This window comes from Poecile atricapillus, chromosome 1, assembly GCF_030490865.1.
Source record: "Poecile atricapillus isolate bPoeAtr1 chromosome 1, bPoeAtr1.hap1, whole genome shotgun sequence".
Classification (NCBI taxonomy): Eukaryota; Metazoa; Chordata; class Aves; order Passeriformes; family Paridae; genus Poecile; species Poecile atricapillus.
Window position 1 is genome coordinate 101,423,596 of NC_081249.1, and position 17,420 is coordinate 101,441,015.

Below are 17,420 nucleotides of genomic sequence, written 5' to 3' on the forward strand. Positions count from 1 at the left end.
CTGAAATAAGGTGGAGTACACTGTTCTGGGAAAGAGAAGGGACAATACAATTGAGTGGTATAGTTAGGGATATATACATGAGTAATTGCAGATAAAGGAATCATTTTGAAGTCAGTACTGGAAAAAAAAAATATATATTTATATTATAAAGCCATATGTAGTCTACAGGATGTTATTCATATATATGTAAATTTTAAAGTTCTATATGTGTGGTTATCATCACATGATTTGTTCTAAATTTTTATTTGGTTTCTAATATGATATGTCTCTTAGGAACAAAACAGTCATGAATCATTGGTTGTTTTGCAATTTAAAGAATAAAACTTCTTAGGTAACACATTTCTCAGTGGGATTTCTATTTAAAAATTATAATTTATTGTGTTTTCTAGTAACATGATGTCTTGGTTTGGAAGACAGGTGTCTGCTAGGGAAGGCAGGAGCCTCCCTTGGAATGAAAATGCAGATCCCCTTCCCTCCGAATTATAAATTTGAAATCAAGGGGCTCTCAGGCAGAGATCTGGGGATAGGAATAACAGTTCTTTACCAGTGTGTATAACAAGACACACAAACAACAATAACTACAGCATTAACAACAAAGCAGAACCAGGGACCCCGTGACAGCCTTCTCGGCCGAGACGGGAAGGGATGAAGGAGAGGCTTTGCTTCACAAACCCCTCGGGCAGTCAGTGCCGGTGCTCCTGCAGGGCTCTGAGGAACACTCAGCTGGAACAGCAGGGATGAGCTGAGATCCCGGGCCGGTGGCTGAGGTGGATCAGCAGCTCCGTGGCGGTGGCTGGCACTGCCACACGTCCCGGCAGGACAGGGGGTGTGAGGTCCAGAGATGAAGCAGAAGGAGAAGAAGACGAAGAAGAAGCAGCAGCTCTGCGTGATGGAGAATTCCCTTCTCTCAACCACAACAGCTCCCAGCAAAGTGTCCTTCTCTGAAGCTGAAGAAGCCATCCAGCCCCCAGCTGCCCCTGCCCTCCCTTTTTCCTGTTTTGTGTTCTTCAAGCACCCACTCAGTACAATCAATCAGGTTTTCCCCGCCACTGATGGATGAACATTCCATAGGTGAGCCAGAACAAAAGGAAGGACACGTAAACCCCAACACATGGAAAAAAATTCTGAGAAACTAACAAAATTGGGTAGTCTGAGTATGAATACATGAGGTTTATCCTTGGGGAACCATAATCCAAAAAGTCTAGAGCTGAAAATTTAGGTTTGTTTTGTTGTTTTGGGTTTTTTTAAATGTTACATCACAATATGTGAGAAATTAAATTTATATTTTTGCACAATTATATTTAGTGATCAGCACTGCATTATTCAATACAGATTGAGTTTGGAGACTTTTAGTGGAAGTAGAAATAAAATTCTTCTTTCTGTTCTATTAATTCTGTAAAATTACAGGGAAATCTGGTTTTTTATAGCAAATGCAAACATTGTTCATTCCTTGTCTACTACAAAGTGACATTAAGGTAGGAAAAAAGTCACAGTTAGCGATGAGACATCATCTTTAAAAGTGCAGTTAACCAGCACACCTGGGAATTTTACCTTCTAAAGTTCTGCCTAATGGTTTGTCAATTGGGAGGCCCTTATGAATTATAATACTTTGACTCACCATTGTGCTGCAGATAGAGAAAAGACTGTAGAATTCCAGTGCCTGATGGGAGCTTATAGGAAAATGGAGAGAGACTATTCAGAAGGGCCTGGAGTGACAGGACAAGGGAGAATTGCTTCAAACTGACAGAGAGGAGGTTTAGATTAGATACTAGATAGAAATTCCTCCCTGTGAGGGTGGTGGGGCAGTGGCACAGGTTGCCCAGAGAAGTTGTGGAGGCCCCATCCCTGGCAGTGCTCCAGGCCAGGTCAGATGGAGCTCTGAGTAACCTGGTGTGGTGGAAGGTGTCTCTTCCCTTGGCAGGGGGTTGGACTGAGATGATCTTTGAGGTTCCTTCCAACACAGGTCATTCCATGATTCTATAATGTTACAGGGGATGTCAGAACTGAATGATTCAAACAGACCTTTGGGTGCCAAAGTGCCAGTACTTGGAGTGAAAGAAAAAAAAAATCAATAAATTAGTGCAAACCCGTGTGGTTTCCTTGCTTTTTTTTTTTTTTTTTTTTTTTTTACTGGTTAGTCAGACTTCTGATCCGACCTTTGTATGGGTTTTAGTCTGAAATTTAGAGCTCACTTGTGCTTACATACAGAAAGTAGTAATAATCTTTAAGCTAGCTATAACTTGATCCATAAAAGATCTAATCAGGGTGATTATGGCAGTTTTAATAAATATATATCTAGTGTCATGAACGGATTGATTTTTTTAAAACTTAGGATTGTCTAGTACACTAGATTGTTTATACATTTGTCTGACTAATTTCATATTAATTGCAACCCTGTTGGTTCTCAATTAGAAGGCTTTTCAAAGGAATCCTTTGAGAGAAAATTAGTTTCCTAAATCAAGATAATTAAAGATGGGAACTTGCTAGTACCCATACAATAGAATTCAAAGATCAAAGAGCTTAAGGGTTAAAAAAAGAGCTTGAGAAGCCAGTCTGATTTCCTATGATCTCTGGCAGTGTCACTTATTTATAAGCATTTCCTTGAACTTTTAATTTTTTGAAACAGAAAGAATATTTATGCCAGAGACTCTTTTTATAATCCAGACAGGTGTCATGATGCTGTTCTGACTTTTTTCCACAAATGAAAGAGAATACTTCTATTGTATTAACAGCAATATTTTAAGTTTTTTATAATACCTCAATAGGCAGTTGCTCCTTTCAGGTAGATTAACTAGATTCTTAAGTGTTTTTTCCATGATCCATTATATTTCCAATACCTAGTGATAATATTGTCAATTCTTTGCATATTTTTAATATTAAAGTTTTGAAGTTTGAGCTCCTTTCCACAGAAGTTGCTTAAAACTTTGCAAACATTTATCTCTTTCAAGTATATTTCTTCAGTGAAGATATTTAAAACAAAAGCTAAAAGGTTTTCCACTGGGCTGCTCTTTTTAACCAAAACTAAACTGAAAATGTAGTTATCGAGAAACTTGAAATGGTCTTGATTCAACATCTTCCTCAAGGCTTATCATGTCCATGGTTTATGTAATTTCTACCACAACTTCTGGATCCTTTAATGAAAGATATTTGGAACGTTGAAAACTATATTTTGATAGTTGCAAGTAACATCCTCACAAGTGGAGCCAAGTCAGCCATTTCTTGAAACACATGGATGATTGGCTTTTGTCTGATAGGCAGTGATCTGTGTGCAATTCAATATCTTAACTGGTGTGAGTGTTCCCACATAATATAATTGATGCTGTTAATATTAGAACCCCAGAGGAATCACTTTATCATAGGGTCAGAATCAGGATGATAGTTCCAGAACATTTATCAAGGCCAGGTTGGATGTGGCTTTGAGCAGCCTGGTCTAGTGGAAGGTGTCCCTGCTCATGGCAGGGGAGTTGGCACTAGATGATCCTTATTGCACCATCCATCATAGGCTATTCCGTGATTCTGTGATAATATAACAGCTCTTTAACCATTTATCACCTCCAATTTTTTTCTAGTGGTATCTTAGCTGCATCAAAGGCAGATCAACAGAAATCTTGCTTAAATATAGGGAAGAATTCTGCCAAATTTTACTGGGTATTGACAAGTTAACAAACTTCATGTTGAGTACTTTCTGTGAAATTTCTATTGAAAGTTCAGTTAAACAGTGGCAAAATGTTGCAACCAATTGCTTTTATGTTTCGTGGTTTCTGTCTCCCAGGTAGCTGTTCTGTTTTCCTGAAAGAAAAATTATCATATTTAATTGCTACTTTTAAAGACAGCAGTAATGCTTCAATAGCTAAAAAAGTTGATGAGGAAATTTATTAGGCATCTACATTGCTTCCCAAAGTCAATTAAAGTCTATCTTCTAGCAGGTCTAATGAATTTTAAAAACTTCTCTATATCCTGTGTTTTAAACATACCGAATCTCTAAATAAACATTCAAATGTGATTTGGTACAAGAAAAGTATACACATGCAGTTATCTTGAATATAATTTTTAGACATCTGGAATCTAATTTTCCAGAAGATCATAACGAATTATGAATAACCACTTCCTTAGTTAGATTAAAGTAACTTTAAACTAGCTGCCAAATAATTTAATTTTTAGCCTTTGAATATTACAGGAATGGATAGTTAACAGTAGGACTTGTATTTTCTAACATGAAGTCACAGTGTCAGATCATACTCTTAAATCTGGTGGTTGCTTTTTGATTCCATAGGTCTTGAAAGACCATAGTACATATGGAAGAAAAACTTCATATGTAAAATAAAACCTTTCATTGCTGCAATAGAGTAGTTTATGTGTAAGATATGTTTGTGACATTTATCCAAAGATCAAAAGCTTTATTATGTGGTTTGCACTCAAACTGCTTAGTTTTATGACAACAGCGAAACAATATAATTAGGAATTCAATCTTCTTGATTGGATTTTAAATATTTATTATGTAATTGCCAAGGTGGTTTTATATTAATGTTAAAATACTTGTTTGCATCAGCTGAGGATGTGACTTCTTATTCACAAGGAAAAGTATCCTTTAAATGCTCTCCTGTTCTTCTTGGCTAGGACTGTGCTGTCTGAGGTCAGTTAGTGAGGGTACTCTGGTGAATATCCTCTGTTGTCTTAATTACATGATATTAAGATTGTAAGCTTGGTTCCTTTTAGTGAACTATCTTATACAGAGACTATTTATGGTACTTTACAAGCATTAACTTTCTCTTACAGGAAGAGGAAAACACTGTCAACATTAAATAAAACCAATTTTTTTTTTTTCTTAGCTATAAAATGCCTGTACACAGCAGTTGTGGCTTAGCATAAGCTTTTTTATGTATTCGGGTGTGATAGACTCTTCCTATTCTGTCAGAGATAATTCAAATTTGATGAACTTGTTGAATCAGTTTGTTTCTTCTTTCTATTTCTCATGAGAGATTTTCTCTGAGCTATTGTCTCTTCAGTTTAACTGTGCCCATTCCTTATTGTGACAGGGAACAAGTAATTTAATTTATTTTCCTGTCCCATAATGTTGATGATGTTTCCTTTTAGAACCAAAACATTATAGGATCTTGATTTGAGAGCATCTTTGGGGTTCATCTCTCCAAATCTCCTGTTTACAGTAAGACAGTCACAAACATTCCTCTGGATCATGGCCTTGAGTTGTCCAACAACATTCATATTGAGAAGAGTTTGACTCTGACATCCTTTTAAATCTGTTTAAATAAGTTGTAGGCAGTTAATAGCTTGACACTTTGCCTTCTGTTTCCCGGAATACATAAGCCAGTTTCTGACAAAATTTTTTAATGAGATAATTTCTCTAAGATCCTAGTAATTTGCTTCTAGATCTAGATCTTCTAGATCTTCTGGATCTTCTAGATCCCACATCTTGAATTAAGGGGCCTAAAATTTGACACAGAGCTACAGTTATACCCTCCTCAGCAATGGCTAGAAGATTGGAGAAGAATTCATTCAAAGTACCTGCCCAGATGTCATCGAAAATAATTATTTTACTGTTAAAAGTATTTAAAATAAATTAGAAAATTATCTTTTTATTTGATTTAATATTTTTTCTAAATTACTTCTTTTCATGCCATAAATTTACAACTAAATTTAATCGTATTTTAGCTAATGATCAAAGACTTTGTTCTAAAGTATTTAGAACAAATACTAAGTTCTAAAGCAATTGAAATAATAAGGGAAAATTTTAAAGTCTTTGCAATTTCAAAGATCTCTAATCTCTAATAATTTCAGCTTCTAATGTAAGGTTGTTCTAAATGAACTCAGATGCAAAAGAAAAGTTTTCTTTAGCAAGATAACTCTTGCTATGAGCTGAAGGTTGGGTAATATAACGTGTAGAGGTCACCTCCATCCTAAATCATTCTATGATTTTGTGTCAGTTTTTCAGAGATATAAAGAAAATGTCAAATTTCATAGCTCAATTAACCTATCCCAAATTTACCCTGGGAGTTGATGTAAATGACCGCTTTGTGCTGAATAATAATAGTAAGATTTTAATAATAATAATAATAATAATAATAATAATAATAATAATAATAGTAATAGTAATAATAGTAATAATAATAATAACCTGTAAGCTACTTGAATAATTTCTGTGAATAGATTATCCTGTCTTCTGTATAATTTAATATATCTTTTTAATATATTGATCTATATACTAGAGCAGGTAGAAAAGTTCTTGAAAAATTAAACGTATTTCGTGCAATGCTAAGCTGTTTGCTTAAAGTGGATTGGGAGCATTCCTAATTATTGAAGTTGTGTGCATAAAAGTCTGTCATCTTTGCAATGGGCTGTGATGACTGCATCTGTAAACACAAGCACACTTTGCACACAACAGCTCTGATACCCTCAACAGTTCCACTTCTCTAATAGTGGTGCCTCAGCCTTTTTTACCAATTTGAATATGAAATTCAACCAAATTTCATATTTTTTCAGGTTTTGACCATTCAGAGTAATACCTTGTGCTGAAAGAATATTTTTCTAAAATATTTTCATGTTTATTGAATGTTGAATATCTTCCTGCCCTTGGGCATTTTTAGCATTATGTAATTTATCACTTCTTAAAATTTATTTAAATGTGTTATCAGCAGGGAATGTAACAGGAACAAACATATCACTGGCTTAATGTTATTCTATTTTAAAACTACGAAAACTTAAAAATGCATGCAACAATAATTCTAGGTTGTCCTGGGGTGACTTTATGATACTGGTATCCCCAGTCGTCTGGTTTATGTTACATATTTTAAGTTCTTCACCTTTAAGACTGGCTCTGAGAGTGAAGGGGGTGAAGAAGAAGCCGCAGTTTGTGCTGAAGAAAAACATCACTCCCACACATCTCGCTCCTGGACTGTGGTGTCTGCAGCACGCACAGACAGCAGGACAGAGCTTCTCTCTGGCTTTTAGTTAGTTTTAGCTAGCTGAGGCAGAGAACTTCCCTGGACTGTTTTTACTTTTTCCTTGGATCTGTGCAAGCCTGCTCTGGACTGAACACCCAGCCAAACCCCGGGAGCTCAGGCCTGTGGCCCACCGGGGCCTGGGCCTCGGCACTTTCCAGCACTGGAGGGACTGATAAGAACCTGAGCGAGCCGAGCTACACCTCATGAAAAGGACTTTCCTGGATTTGACATCTCATCGAACAGTGAGAGGTTTTATTGTTTAATATTATTCAATTTCTGTTAAATAAACAGTTTTTTCCACTTCTCTCCAAGGAAATAGTTTTTTCCCAAACCAGTTGGGGGAGGGGCTGCTTGAATTTGCTTTTCTGGAGGAATCCCATTTAAAAGTTCTCTCCCAAATTTGCCCTAAACCAGACAAATACAGTTCTTGGAGCCCAGTGTGGGGCTCAAGAAACTGGAAAAACCTGTATTGATTACTAATTGTATTTTGGTTGTACTTACTCTGTACTGGGATAAAGCAGTCAGTAGCCATGTCTAGAAATATGGCAATATTTTTAAAATGTTTTGATGAAAGATAAAATATACAACTGATTATATGTCAAGACATTTTTTGAATAAGATTGGCTAAGTTATGCACTCTAATGTTTTTTAATGGCTTTATTTGTAAAGTCCAGAGGCAGAAAGTAAAGGAAAATAAAGTCAGTAGAGTATATCAAAATGGGTAATTCTATGCTTACCCCCCTCTTCTAAACAAAATTTTCTTAAAGACATAGCTGATGTGGGTAATATTGCTGGTTTAAGGATCACCCCAAGTTGATAATTTTTTGAGTTTGGACTAGTGATAATGGAAAACATGAGTACTGGATTGTAGACCCTTGCATTTCCAAATGCAAGTTCAAGTTTTTCAAGGATGTGATGGAAGGAGGAGGAAATAAAAGAAACATGGCTTAAAGTAAACTTCACTGAGTGAAAAAATGAGTTTATTAATTCATATTCCAGCCAATTTGGAGTGTGTCAAGGACTACCTATCTTTCTAAAGGACAATGTAGACAAAGTGACTATTTCCAAAAGAAATTCTACACATTCTTAAATCTGAATTTAGACACTGCCTAAATGTACATGTCTGGAAGCAGGAAGTCTTGTAACCATTGTGCCATGCCCTGATGATGTCTGTCCTCAACAGAACACCAGACTGTGAACTCTTCATAGTTCTTTGAGACACTAATTCATTTTCTTGAGATGACAAACCGTCATTCTTGGGTCACATTTCCAAAATCTCTGTCATCTCCTACAATTAAAAATATGAGGTTTTGTGTAGTTGAAGTTGATATTCTGATTTCATTATGCATTTCCAAGAAATGGAATGGAGTGTCAACATTTATATTAAAGACAACTCCTGAAATAGGCTTAAATCACTTTTTGAGGCACAAAATATTTTTAATAGAAAAGTCCTTCCTTAGAAACAATTAATTTTTGCATGTGTCATCTTTTTTTACAAGAAAAAAGACAGACCTGTGAGGAAGGCCAATACAGTTGTTAGTTTTGAGATTCTTTCAATCGGGGTTTTTATCTACAGAGACATTGATTAGTCAATGTGTCTTATTCAAGATGCCATGACCTAAATACTGCTCTTTCTGCTGCTGACTTTAGCTTACATATGTTTCTGCTTTAACTTATTTGTTACCTATATGTACATTCCATAGAGACTACTGTATTTTTAGCAATAGTTGCTATGCAGTTGCAATGGCTGCTGTAGCTGGACAGCTTCTTGTTTTTTTCAACCTCATCTAATAACTTCTGAACTCTAAGGCCAATTTTAGCATTTTTCTAGTGAGAACTGAGGGAAAGGGCTTCATTGTACCTTTTATTGCAAAGATCTGTTTTTAAATCAATCAAGATATGTTGATTCAATAATGATATGATCTGATTTCTTGCCCTGTCTTTATTACAGTACTACCTTTAAGCAGCTACATTTTCTTTTTTTTCCAGAGAAATCCCTTAATGTCTACATCATATTAGAAACAAATCTCGCACATGTCTTTTGTAGAATGTGCTTGAAGCAGACATTTTTGGGAGAATGGGTTATGTATTGTTTAGGAATGGGCAGGCTCTTGGCTCCTACTAAGGCACATGTTTATGTTGTATTTCTTCTATTAGTTATTGCCATATTAATTATATTTGGAGGGTTAATGTGTTTAGCATTCAACAGAAACAGCTTTCGGCCTGAAGTCTGAGAGGCATGTTCTTTGGATTTAGGTTGTAAATGCCATGTAAATGAATGCTGGCTTAATCCAATACCTCTCTGCAATTTGAAGGACCACTTGGGCTGTTAGCTAATTTTGAAGGAAGAATTTTAGCAGTGATTTTACTTTTTTTATTATTTTCTCAGTATCATGTTTTCTGCTGCTGGTCCCCAGGCAGACAGTATGTACCTTTCAGTGAGAGTGTCCATGTTCAGATACTGTCTTGGCACCTTACCTAACTTGTGCTGACTACCCAACAACAATGAAGAAATGCTGTTTTAAAAAATGTCTTCCTCAAAAAAAACCCAAAGTGGAATATAATGAAGAAATATGTGGCACTCTAGTGGCATGAGTACTTCTTTTCAGAAGCATTTCTAAGGTTTGTGGCTTTAACTTCAAGTTTAAGGTTTTTGACAAATGTGACCCTTAGGTAATTTTTTTTTCTCTTTATTGTGTCTGATTTACTGTTCTATAATGAAAGGCTGTCCAGTGGGGCAAGGAGTAACAAGTTAAATTTTCATTTTAGAAAGATCACATAGACACACACAGACCAGCAGAGGCAGGAAGGCAGGAGAAAACTCCTGGTTCAAACCTCTGCTCAGAGCAAGGTCAGCAAGAGTTTGCTCAGGGCTGTGCACAGTCAGGTTTTTACTATCTCCAAGGAGAGAGAATCAACAGCCTCTCTAGGCAACCAGTTCCAGTGTTTGACCACCAAGTAAAAAAGTGTTTCAGAATGTTTAAAAAGAGATTCCTGTATTTTAGTTAGTGTACATTGCCACATGTCTTTTGGAAATTATATTAAAAAGAAAAGAAAAAAGAAAAGGAGGAGAGAGAGGAGAGGAGAGGAGAGGAGAGGAGAGGAGAGGAGAGGAGAGGAGAGGAGAGGAGAGGAGAGGAGAGGAGAGGAGAGGAGAGGAGAGGAGAGGAGAGGAGAGGAGAGGAGAGGAGAGGAGAGGAGAGGAGAGGAGAGGAGAGGAGAGGAGAGGAGAGGAGAGGAGAGGAGAGGAGAGGAGAGGAGAGGAGAGGAGAGGAGAGGAGAGGAGAGGAGAGGAAAGGAAAAGAAAAGAAAAGAAAAGAAAAGAAAAGAAAAGAAAAGAAAAGAAAAGAAAAGAAAAGAAAAGAAAAGAAAAGAAAAGAAAAGAAAAGAAAAGAAAAAAAAGAAAAGAAAAGAAAAGTTCCTTGATATTCATAGTAATCAACCCATCAAGTAATTTTTCTTTCTATTCACTGCTGACAAAAGAAACCCAAAAAACATCAAGAAAAAACAGATTAATCAGATTTTAAGGTGATGTTCATCTTTGATAAGTAGTATTCTACAGTACTTTGATCATCCTATTCTATACTATTTTTTTCTCCACATATGTATGTGTATGTGTATGAAACCAATACATGATAAAGGCTCTTCTCTAGTTAAAATATCTAAATATTCTGTTAATAAATTAATTTTAAACTTCACTGTTCTTCCCATGCATAAGATCTACTGAATTTAGTTAGAATAACCTAAATAGAATTAAAGATATGCATCATGTCACGCCTGAAACTTTATAGCTAAACTCTTCAAATGTTCATCATGCCTTTCACTTACACAGATTCTAAGTGAATAAATCTTATTGATTTTTTTTCATTTGTTTATCTATTCATTTTGATTTTTTATTAGCTTTCAAACCATGAGTAGGAATATTAAATATTCAAAATATTCTTTAGGATTTTTTTTAAATATCTTAAGTATATTGGGGCTTATAAATCTATTTATAAAGATTTACCCATTATCCCATCTCTTTAGTTTTGAAGAACTGATCTCCCATTACAAACCTACCTGAAAATCTCAATAGCATTTACAATATTTATGTGATTATTTCTAAACTGTAGTTTGCATGACTTTTGGGGGAATAGTAGTGAGTAACTTCTGTTTGAGATCAGGCTTGTGAATGTAATCGTAGCAAGCAGACTGGTTTATACTTGTTTACTGTCTCTGCTCAGATATTAATGACTTATCTATTTTCCTGTTTCTGCTGTAAGTGTCATAGGAAAGAATGTGTAACAGAGGATTTTCTGATTATTCTTCAATATTTGTTGCACAAAACTGGATTGCGTTGGTGCTTTCATTGTGCATTTCACCCTTTTAACATCTGTTCTGGCCCAGAAGGCAATTTGAACTTTGTGTGACTTCCAGCTCCTCTCATCAGGGAAAATGACACTTCAACAGATGTAGGAAATGAAATAATGATGACACAAAGACTATTTTGTCTAACTAAAAATAAAACACTCTGTAATCTATAAGACAGAAATTGAAGAAGGAATTCATAATAATTCAAATAAAACCTTAGAACTTTAAATCAGAACTGTATTCTCTACTGACAAATCCAAATTAAAGTTAATGTGATGAAATGAAAGTTCATTTATACTGAACTACTTAATTAATTGTGAAACATTCTGCCAAGCAATTATAAATGTAACGTCTCTCAGTACTGTCATACCATGGAGAAGTGAGGGTTTATGATTTATTACTGGTCAGCCCACTAGAAAATTGAAAATAACCAAACTTTTTAGGGTTTTAATTTTTATTTATTGTCTTTGCAGATGCAGTTTGTCTTTCAGATGTTTTTACAAAACTTGTGGACAAGCATTCAAGGCCATTGAATGGAAGAAGGATATTATTAGGCCAGTTAATATACCTTTATTCATAAGAAAACAACTAGGGCTACATTGTTTACAGAATATAGGATAGTAGGAAAGGATAAATAGGAAATTAAACTGTTAAAAATGGATAAAACCCCCCAAAAAGTACACTTAAATGAGAAAACATTAAATGAATTACATTTGAATAGTCTGTTTGGATTAATTTTACTGTAGGTTCTCACACACATAGAAAAAATTATTCTTTAGCATTCTCTTGTTCCCAAAGGATTACAAATGCATTCGATGGTTTTAAACACTACAGTGTCTCACAGACTTTACAAGCTCAACAAGAACATCATCTCCTTTGAAGGATAGGATCATAGGATTTTTTTCCCCATAGATAGTTCACTTGGATATAAGAGAGATGTCTTAGTATGTGGTAAAATACTATTTTTTCCCTAAGATTTCATTGTGAGTTTGCTATTTAATGATGATAATTTAAATAACTATGTCATTATCTATAATGGTCATCTCTTGTGTAATATTTGACCACATGCCATTCCCTCTTCAAAGATCTAAAGTGCTGGAGTATTCTTTGTTTATGTGAAAGAAACAATAGTATCTTAGATGACTTAAGATATCTCCAAACATGGTTCCCATTGGGTTATTCCATGTCTCAAGTGCAAACAACTTTAAATAGACTTTAATTCAACTTTATTATAGATTGATTCTTAATGGAGTTCTTCAGGGCAGAGTAGTATTGTTCCTAATTATTTGATTCGTCACAGAAATGGCTTAAATCAGACTTTTGCTAATGGAAATTTAACTTTATGTCTTGTTTAATGATTTTTTGGATTTGTATTTTGTACTTTGCTGAATTAGTAGTTGAGAAAGGTTAACCTATTCAGATTTTTAAAAAGAAATCAAATGTTTTCCCTAAAATAAAATTCCCTTGAACTGCCTGATCCTTAACAACTTCATTGCATATTTACTAATTTATGTTTCCTCATTTCAGCTTAGAGGTCCAAATGGTTCTAAAATATAGTATTAAAAAAAAAACCCATGAAGTGTTTTTTTCAGTGGTGTTTCAAAGTATATTTAAATTATAAATTATTAAAATTTTAATGGAGAATCAATTTCTTCAAGGGCTGTGTAATTTTCATTCAAAGCCCATTCAGTTTTATCTGGGCATCAGCACACTTAAACATAATTTTCTTTGAATTCTGCATTATAAAGGTAGAAAGATTAACTGGGTAAGTGGTTGCTCTGGAATTAAATTTGATACCTATTAAAATCATATTAATTTCTTCATACTCAAGCATAATGAAGCCTAGTTTTCTCAACGTATAGAAGTTACATCATTTACCAAAAACAAAACCACATTACCCAAGCAAGCTTGCTTACTAAATGAAGTCAAAGAACACCAATAGCCAAGGGTGTAGTTTTTGTCAGATAACTTACACTAAACAGAGTTAGGACCTTCCCAAAGAAAACAGTCCTCTCAACTAAATCTTGCAATCTACTTGTTTTTCGTAGAAGCCAGTGCCAAAGATATCCAAATGACCATCTGTAGCTGTCACCACTTCCCTTAGGTCCATGTTGATCCCAAGTTATGACTTGCTTTGTCTTCAGAGCTTCATCCTTTCCTTTTTACTGCCTTCCCATTAACCTCTCCCCCTCAGAGAATTTGCAGTCCAACAGATTTAGAAAGACCCCTCCACGTCTGAGCGATGTCTTATGGTTCAAAAGCAAATTCAGGAAGTTATTCAGGTGTATTGATGTAGCATAAAATTGTTCAACTAAGTGGAAACTAGAGCTGAATATGATGTTTTGTTATTGGTGTCTTTCCAACATAGACAAAAGGAAGTTCTTTCAAGTTTTATCAGTGCTTGGGTGGGATTTTTATTTTTAAGAAATTGAATTACCAAGAAGATGTTGGGTGAATTTATTAGTTGAAGCAGAGCTTTACTCAATTTTTTTTTCAGATTTTATTAAAATATCATACCCTTTATCTTTATAGTACCTTGTATATCTTTTATATATATATTTAAATATAAATTTATAGTATACACTTTGATTGTATTTTAATATATTGCTAAGGGACAGTGGAATTACATGTGTGAGTGACTTACAATTTTTGCACCTCTCACTGATGGCACCTCACTTCTCTTACATCAGTTGGTCATATGTGCAGACACCTATGGCAGATTTGTGATGTTAGCTCTCAAACCTGAAGGCTACTACTGCTAATGGGACTGAAATCAAGTAGCTTACTAAATATTAGTCCTTATAAATGCATATTTAACAGTACAAATGGACCTCTCATTACTGTTCTTACTATCTTTCTTTGTGATTTTTAAACCCATTAAGGAATAATTCAGCAGAATCCTCTTAGTGTATTATAATTGATAATATATTCCTTTATAATGACTCTGATCAAAAGGGAAGGGATCAGCTGTATCACCTAGTTCTAGTAGTGCTCTTTATTTTGCTATGAAATTGGACGTGTACCAAAGACTGAAGGAAGCCCCAAATGAATTCACTCTTTCCCAGAACAGCTGTACTACAGTAGCATTACATTTCCCAGACTTCTCCTCAAATAGATCTTTTACATCTTGCCTTTTCCCTTATTTTTTTTTTTTTTTTTCTGAATAAGTAGTTAGGTGATATTCCTGGAAACACAGGAAGAGAAAGTACTTTTTCAGATATCTCAAGAAGGTACTATTTATTTCTGGGCTTAGTTTAACATATGTAGCACCTCCACTAAATTTTTGCAGTATCTCCACTGATCTGATACTGACCTGTGTATTCAAAGAGATTCACAACAGCCTGATGCAAAGAACTCCACTTTTCAGTAATCCACTATTTGGTGTACAGTAATAATTTGAGTTGTGAATACATTTCTGCCACCTTCACCAGAGCTTATGCTCTCTGTAGTTCTTGAGACAGATTTGGAAGTATGGTGAAATTTTCTGAATGTGTTGTCTCTTTGCAATATTTTGCTTCCAGTAAGTAACAAGTAAGTATTCTCCTAGCTTCATACTTGAATATTTGTCTGATTACTAAAATGCAGAAATTTCTAGCTGAATAACTTAGGTAATATTTTTCCTTCTAGGTTGCATGAAGCAATATTTTTTTATTTACATCAAGCAGAGCTAGGAAAATTATGAGGATGGGAAAATGGGACAGATGGTCTTATATTTTTCTATTTTGTAAATATTAAAGTGCAGAAAGAAAGATTTCCTTGTGGTTTCAGAGATGTAGGTAGCATATCTCCACAGAGTTTATATAGTGACATTCATGCTAAGAAATTTATTTGGATTTAAGTCCTTTGCCAAAACTGTGTTACAATCTCAAAAATCTATTTAATTTATGAGGGAAAAGTATTCTTTTACTTTTTCACCTCTCATCATTCCACCTCTTACATTTTACCTGATATATATTACCTAATTGATTTCATTTATATAGTTCTACATCAATTATTGGAATTAAGCAATGCAATTATCCTTGAAGCAACACTGCTGAAATGCTAACAGATATGTTTCTGAAGCAAATGTACAAGACTGCTCTTTAAAATAATATGGTATTATAAAAATTGTATCATAGGACCTAAAAAGTGAGTCTGTGATGTGAAATAAATACCCAATCCAAGCTCTTCAGGTTACCCTATGGCTGTATTTATTAGTACCTTGTTTTTCACCAGCAGTCATAGGTCTGGAGGCTGTAGTAAACTTTACCTGACAGATAAATAAAGAAATGAGGCTTGGAGTAGCCTCCTGGATGATTTATTACTCCTTGATTCTTATTACAGCATAAAGTAAAACTTTGTGTTAAATTAATTTCCTTTCTTAAATGTAAGTTTGCCTTTTGCTTCTGGTACCATGTGTGTAAAGAACAGAGATGAGAACAAGCAGGCTCTTCCTCTGTCAGGGCTCTGTGTGTCCTAAAGGAGCCTTTACTGTGCTCCTCACTGTTGCTCTGGAAATGCCCCTACTCCCTCCTCTCTAGTACTAGATTCAACATTTTTACAGCCCCCTTCAGTTTCTTTCTGGACTCTAGGCAGTCCTGCTGTCTTCCCGGTTGTCTTTATGGACTGAGAATTTTTGATTTTAGCAGAGTGCACACAGATATTTACCTTGGCCTGAGGCAGGATATGTTCTTTGTGGCTTTTTGTGTTTTTTATTCTTAGCTGTTCTCTTATGGGGGCAGGTTATAAGATATCAATTAATACTCACTAAAAAATTCAGTTGTGATGATCATGTTAGGAAAAACATTCACAATTCAGGAAATCTCATAAAAAATACTATGTGTTATATGGATATTTGATGTCTAATTTTGTTTGTTTGTTTGTTTGTCTGTTGGGAATTTTGTGGAAAATACCCAGTTCTGTTTAATTTAGGTAGGCAGACTGATACTGAAGCAATCTTCAGATTTCTTTGCTCTTTTTGGTGTAGCTTTTGATAGGACTATTGGAACAAAAAATTCACATCTTGTCTAATTGTTTATTTAGGCTAATTACATGAAAGTTAATAGCAAATCTATTTCACTGCACTTTTCTCTTAATTGTAATAGTTCTCATGTTAATATCTATGGATAGTACTTTGCTCAAGTTTTTCTCTGCTCAGCTTTTATTTTTACTATCAACAGAACTGAATAGTTGTGGGTTTTAGCAAGTTTTGAACTTATATTAATGGGTAAAATTTGTCACATAAAAAAAATCTAGGGACTTAGAGACTTAGGAAAAACACCCTTCCATCTCTTTCCCAGACTCCAGATACCACTCCTTCTCATTCCTGGCCTTCACTCCCCTTATTATCACCTCCAGTGCAGGTAACAGTCCATTCAGTGAGGTGATGGAAAATGCAGGAGGCTGGTGTGAGGCTTCCTTCTGTCGTTCGTTCTTTTTCACTCTTCCACTGCTCTTTCTGCCTAACCTGTTTCCTCTGTTCCATTGTGGGTCATCCACAGTCCTTTCAAGATGTGTTTGCTCTCTCATGGGCTCATGCATTGTCCAGAGTCCTGAACTGTTACCAGTTGTGCCATGGAGCACCTCTTATCACTTTGGACTTCTTGTTCTTTGGCGTTCTAAGAGGTGCTACAAACTCCTTCAGCCCTTGCAGTTGTGTCCTGCCGTGGGTCCATCATGACCCAGCTACAACTGCCTGTATCTGTCAGCACAACCTCTGAACTCCCTCCCCTGCAGCCAGCCCCACTAACAAAACCTTGCCTTTTATATCCAATACACTTGAATATGAGAATATTGTGTGAGGGAATGCCAAAAGCCCTGATAAAGTCAAGGTAATTGCCACCCACTGTTCTTCTCTTGCGCACAAAACTAATAATTTTATTCTAGAAGATGGTGGAATTGTTCAGGCATGATTTACCCTTGGTCAGTCTATGTGTTACAAACCACCTTTTTCTCATTGAATTTTTAGTTTTGTGTTTCTGCATATATCTATCACATTTTCTTTTTTATTTTTTCCCACTTCTTTAATTTTGTCCTCAGATTTGGGACATAAGGCTGTTGTCATCATGTAACATCCTTATTTAGATTGTTTTCTCCATCTCTAGATGTACTTTAATTCAAAACCTAATAATG

The 17,420-nt window shown here is 35.2% G+C and overlaps 1 protein-coding gene across 1 annotated transcript in view; it reads left to right on the forward strand.

The window, feature by feature from the left end:
* Positions 1-7,144: 7,144 nt before the first annotated feature.
* Positions 7,145-17,420, forward strand: part of NCAM2 (neural cell adhesion molecule 2) — a 151,141-nt gene continuing 140,865 nt past the window's right edge. The window contains exon 1 of the mRNA XM_058848801.1: positions 7,145-7,208. Coding sequence (XP_058704784.1) covers positions 7,163-7,208 — 46 coding nt within the window. The 5' untranslated portion in view covers positions 7,145-7,162. The remainder of the gene's footprint in view (positions 7,209-17,420) is intronic.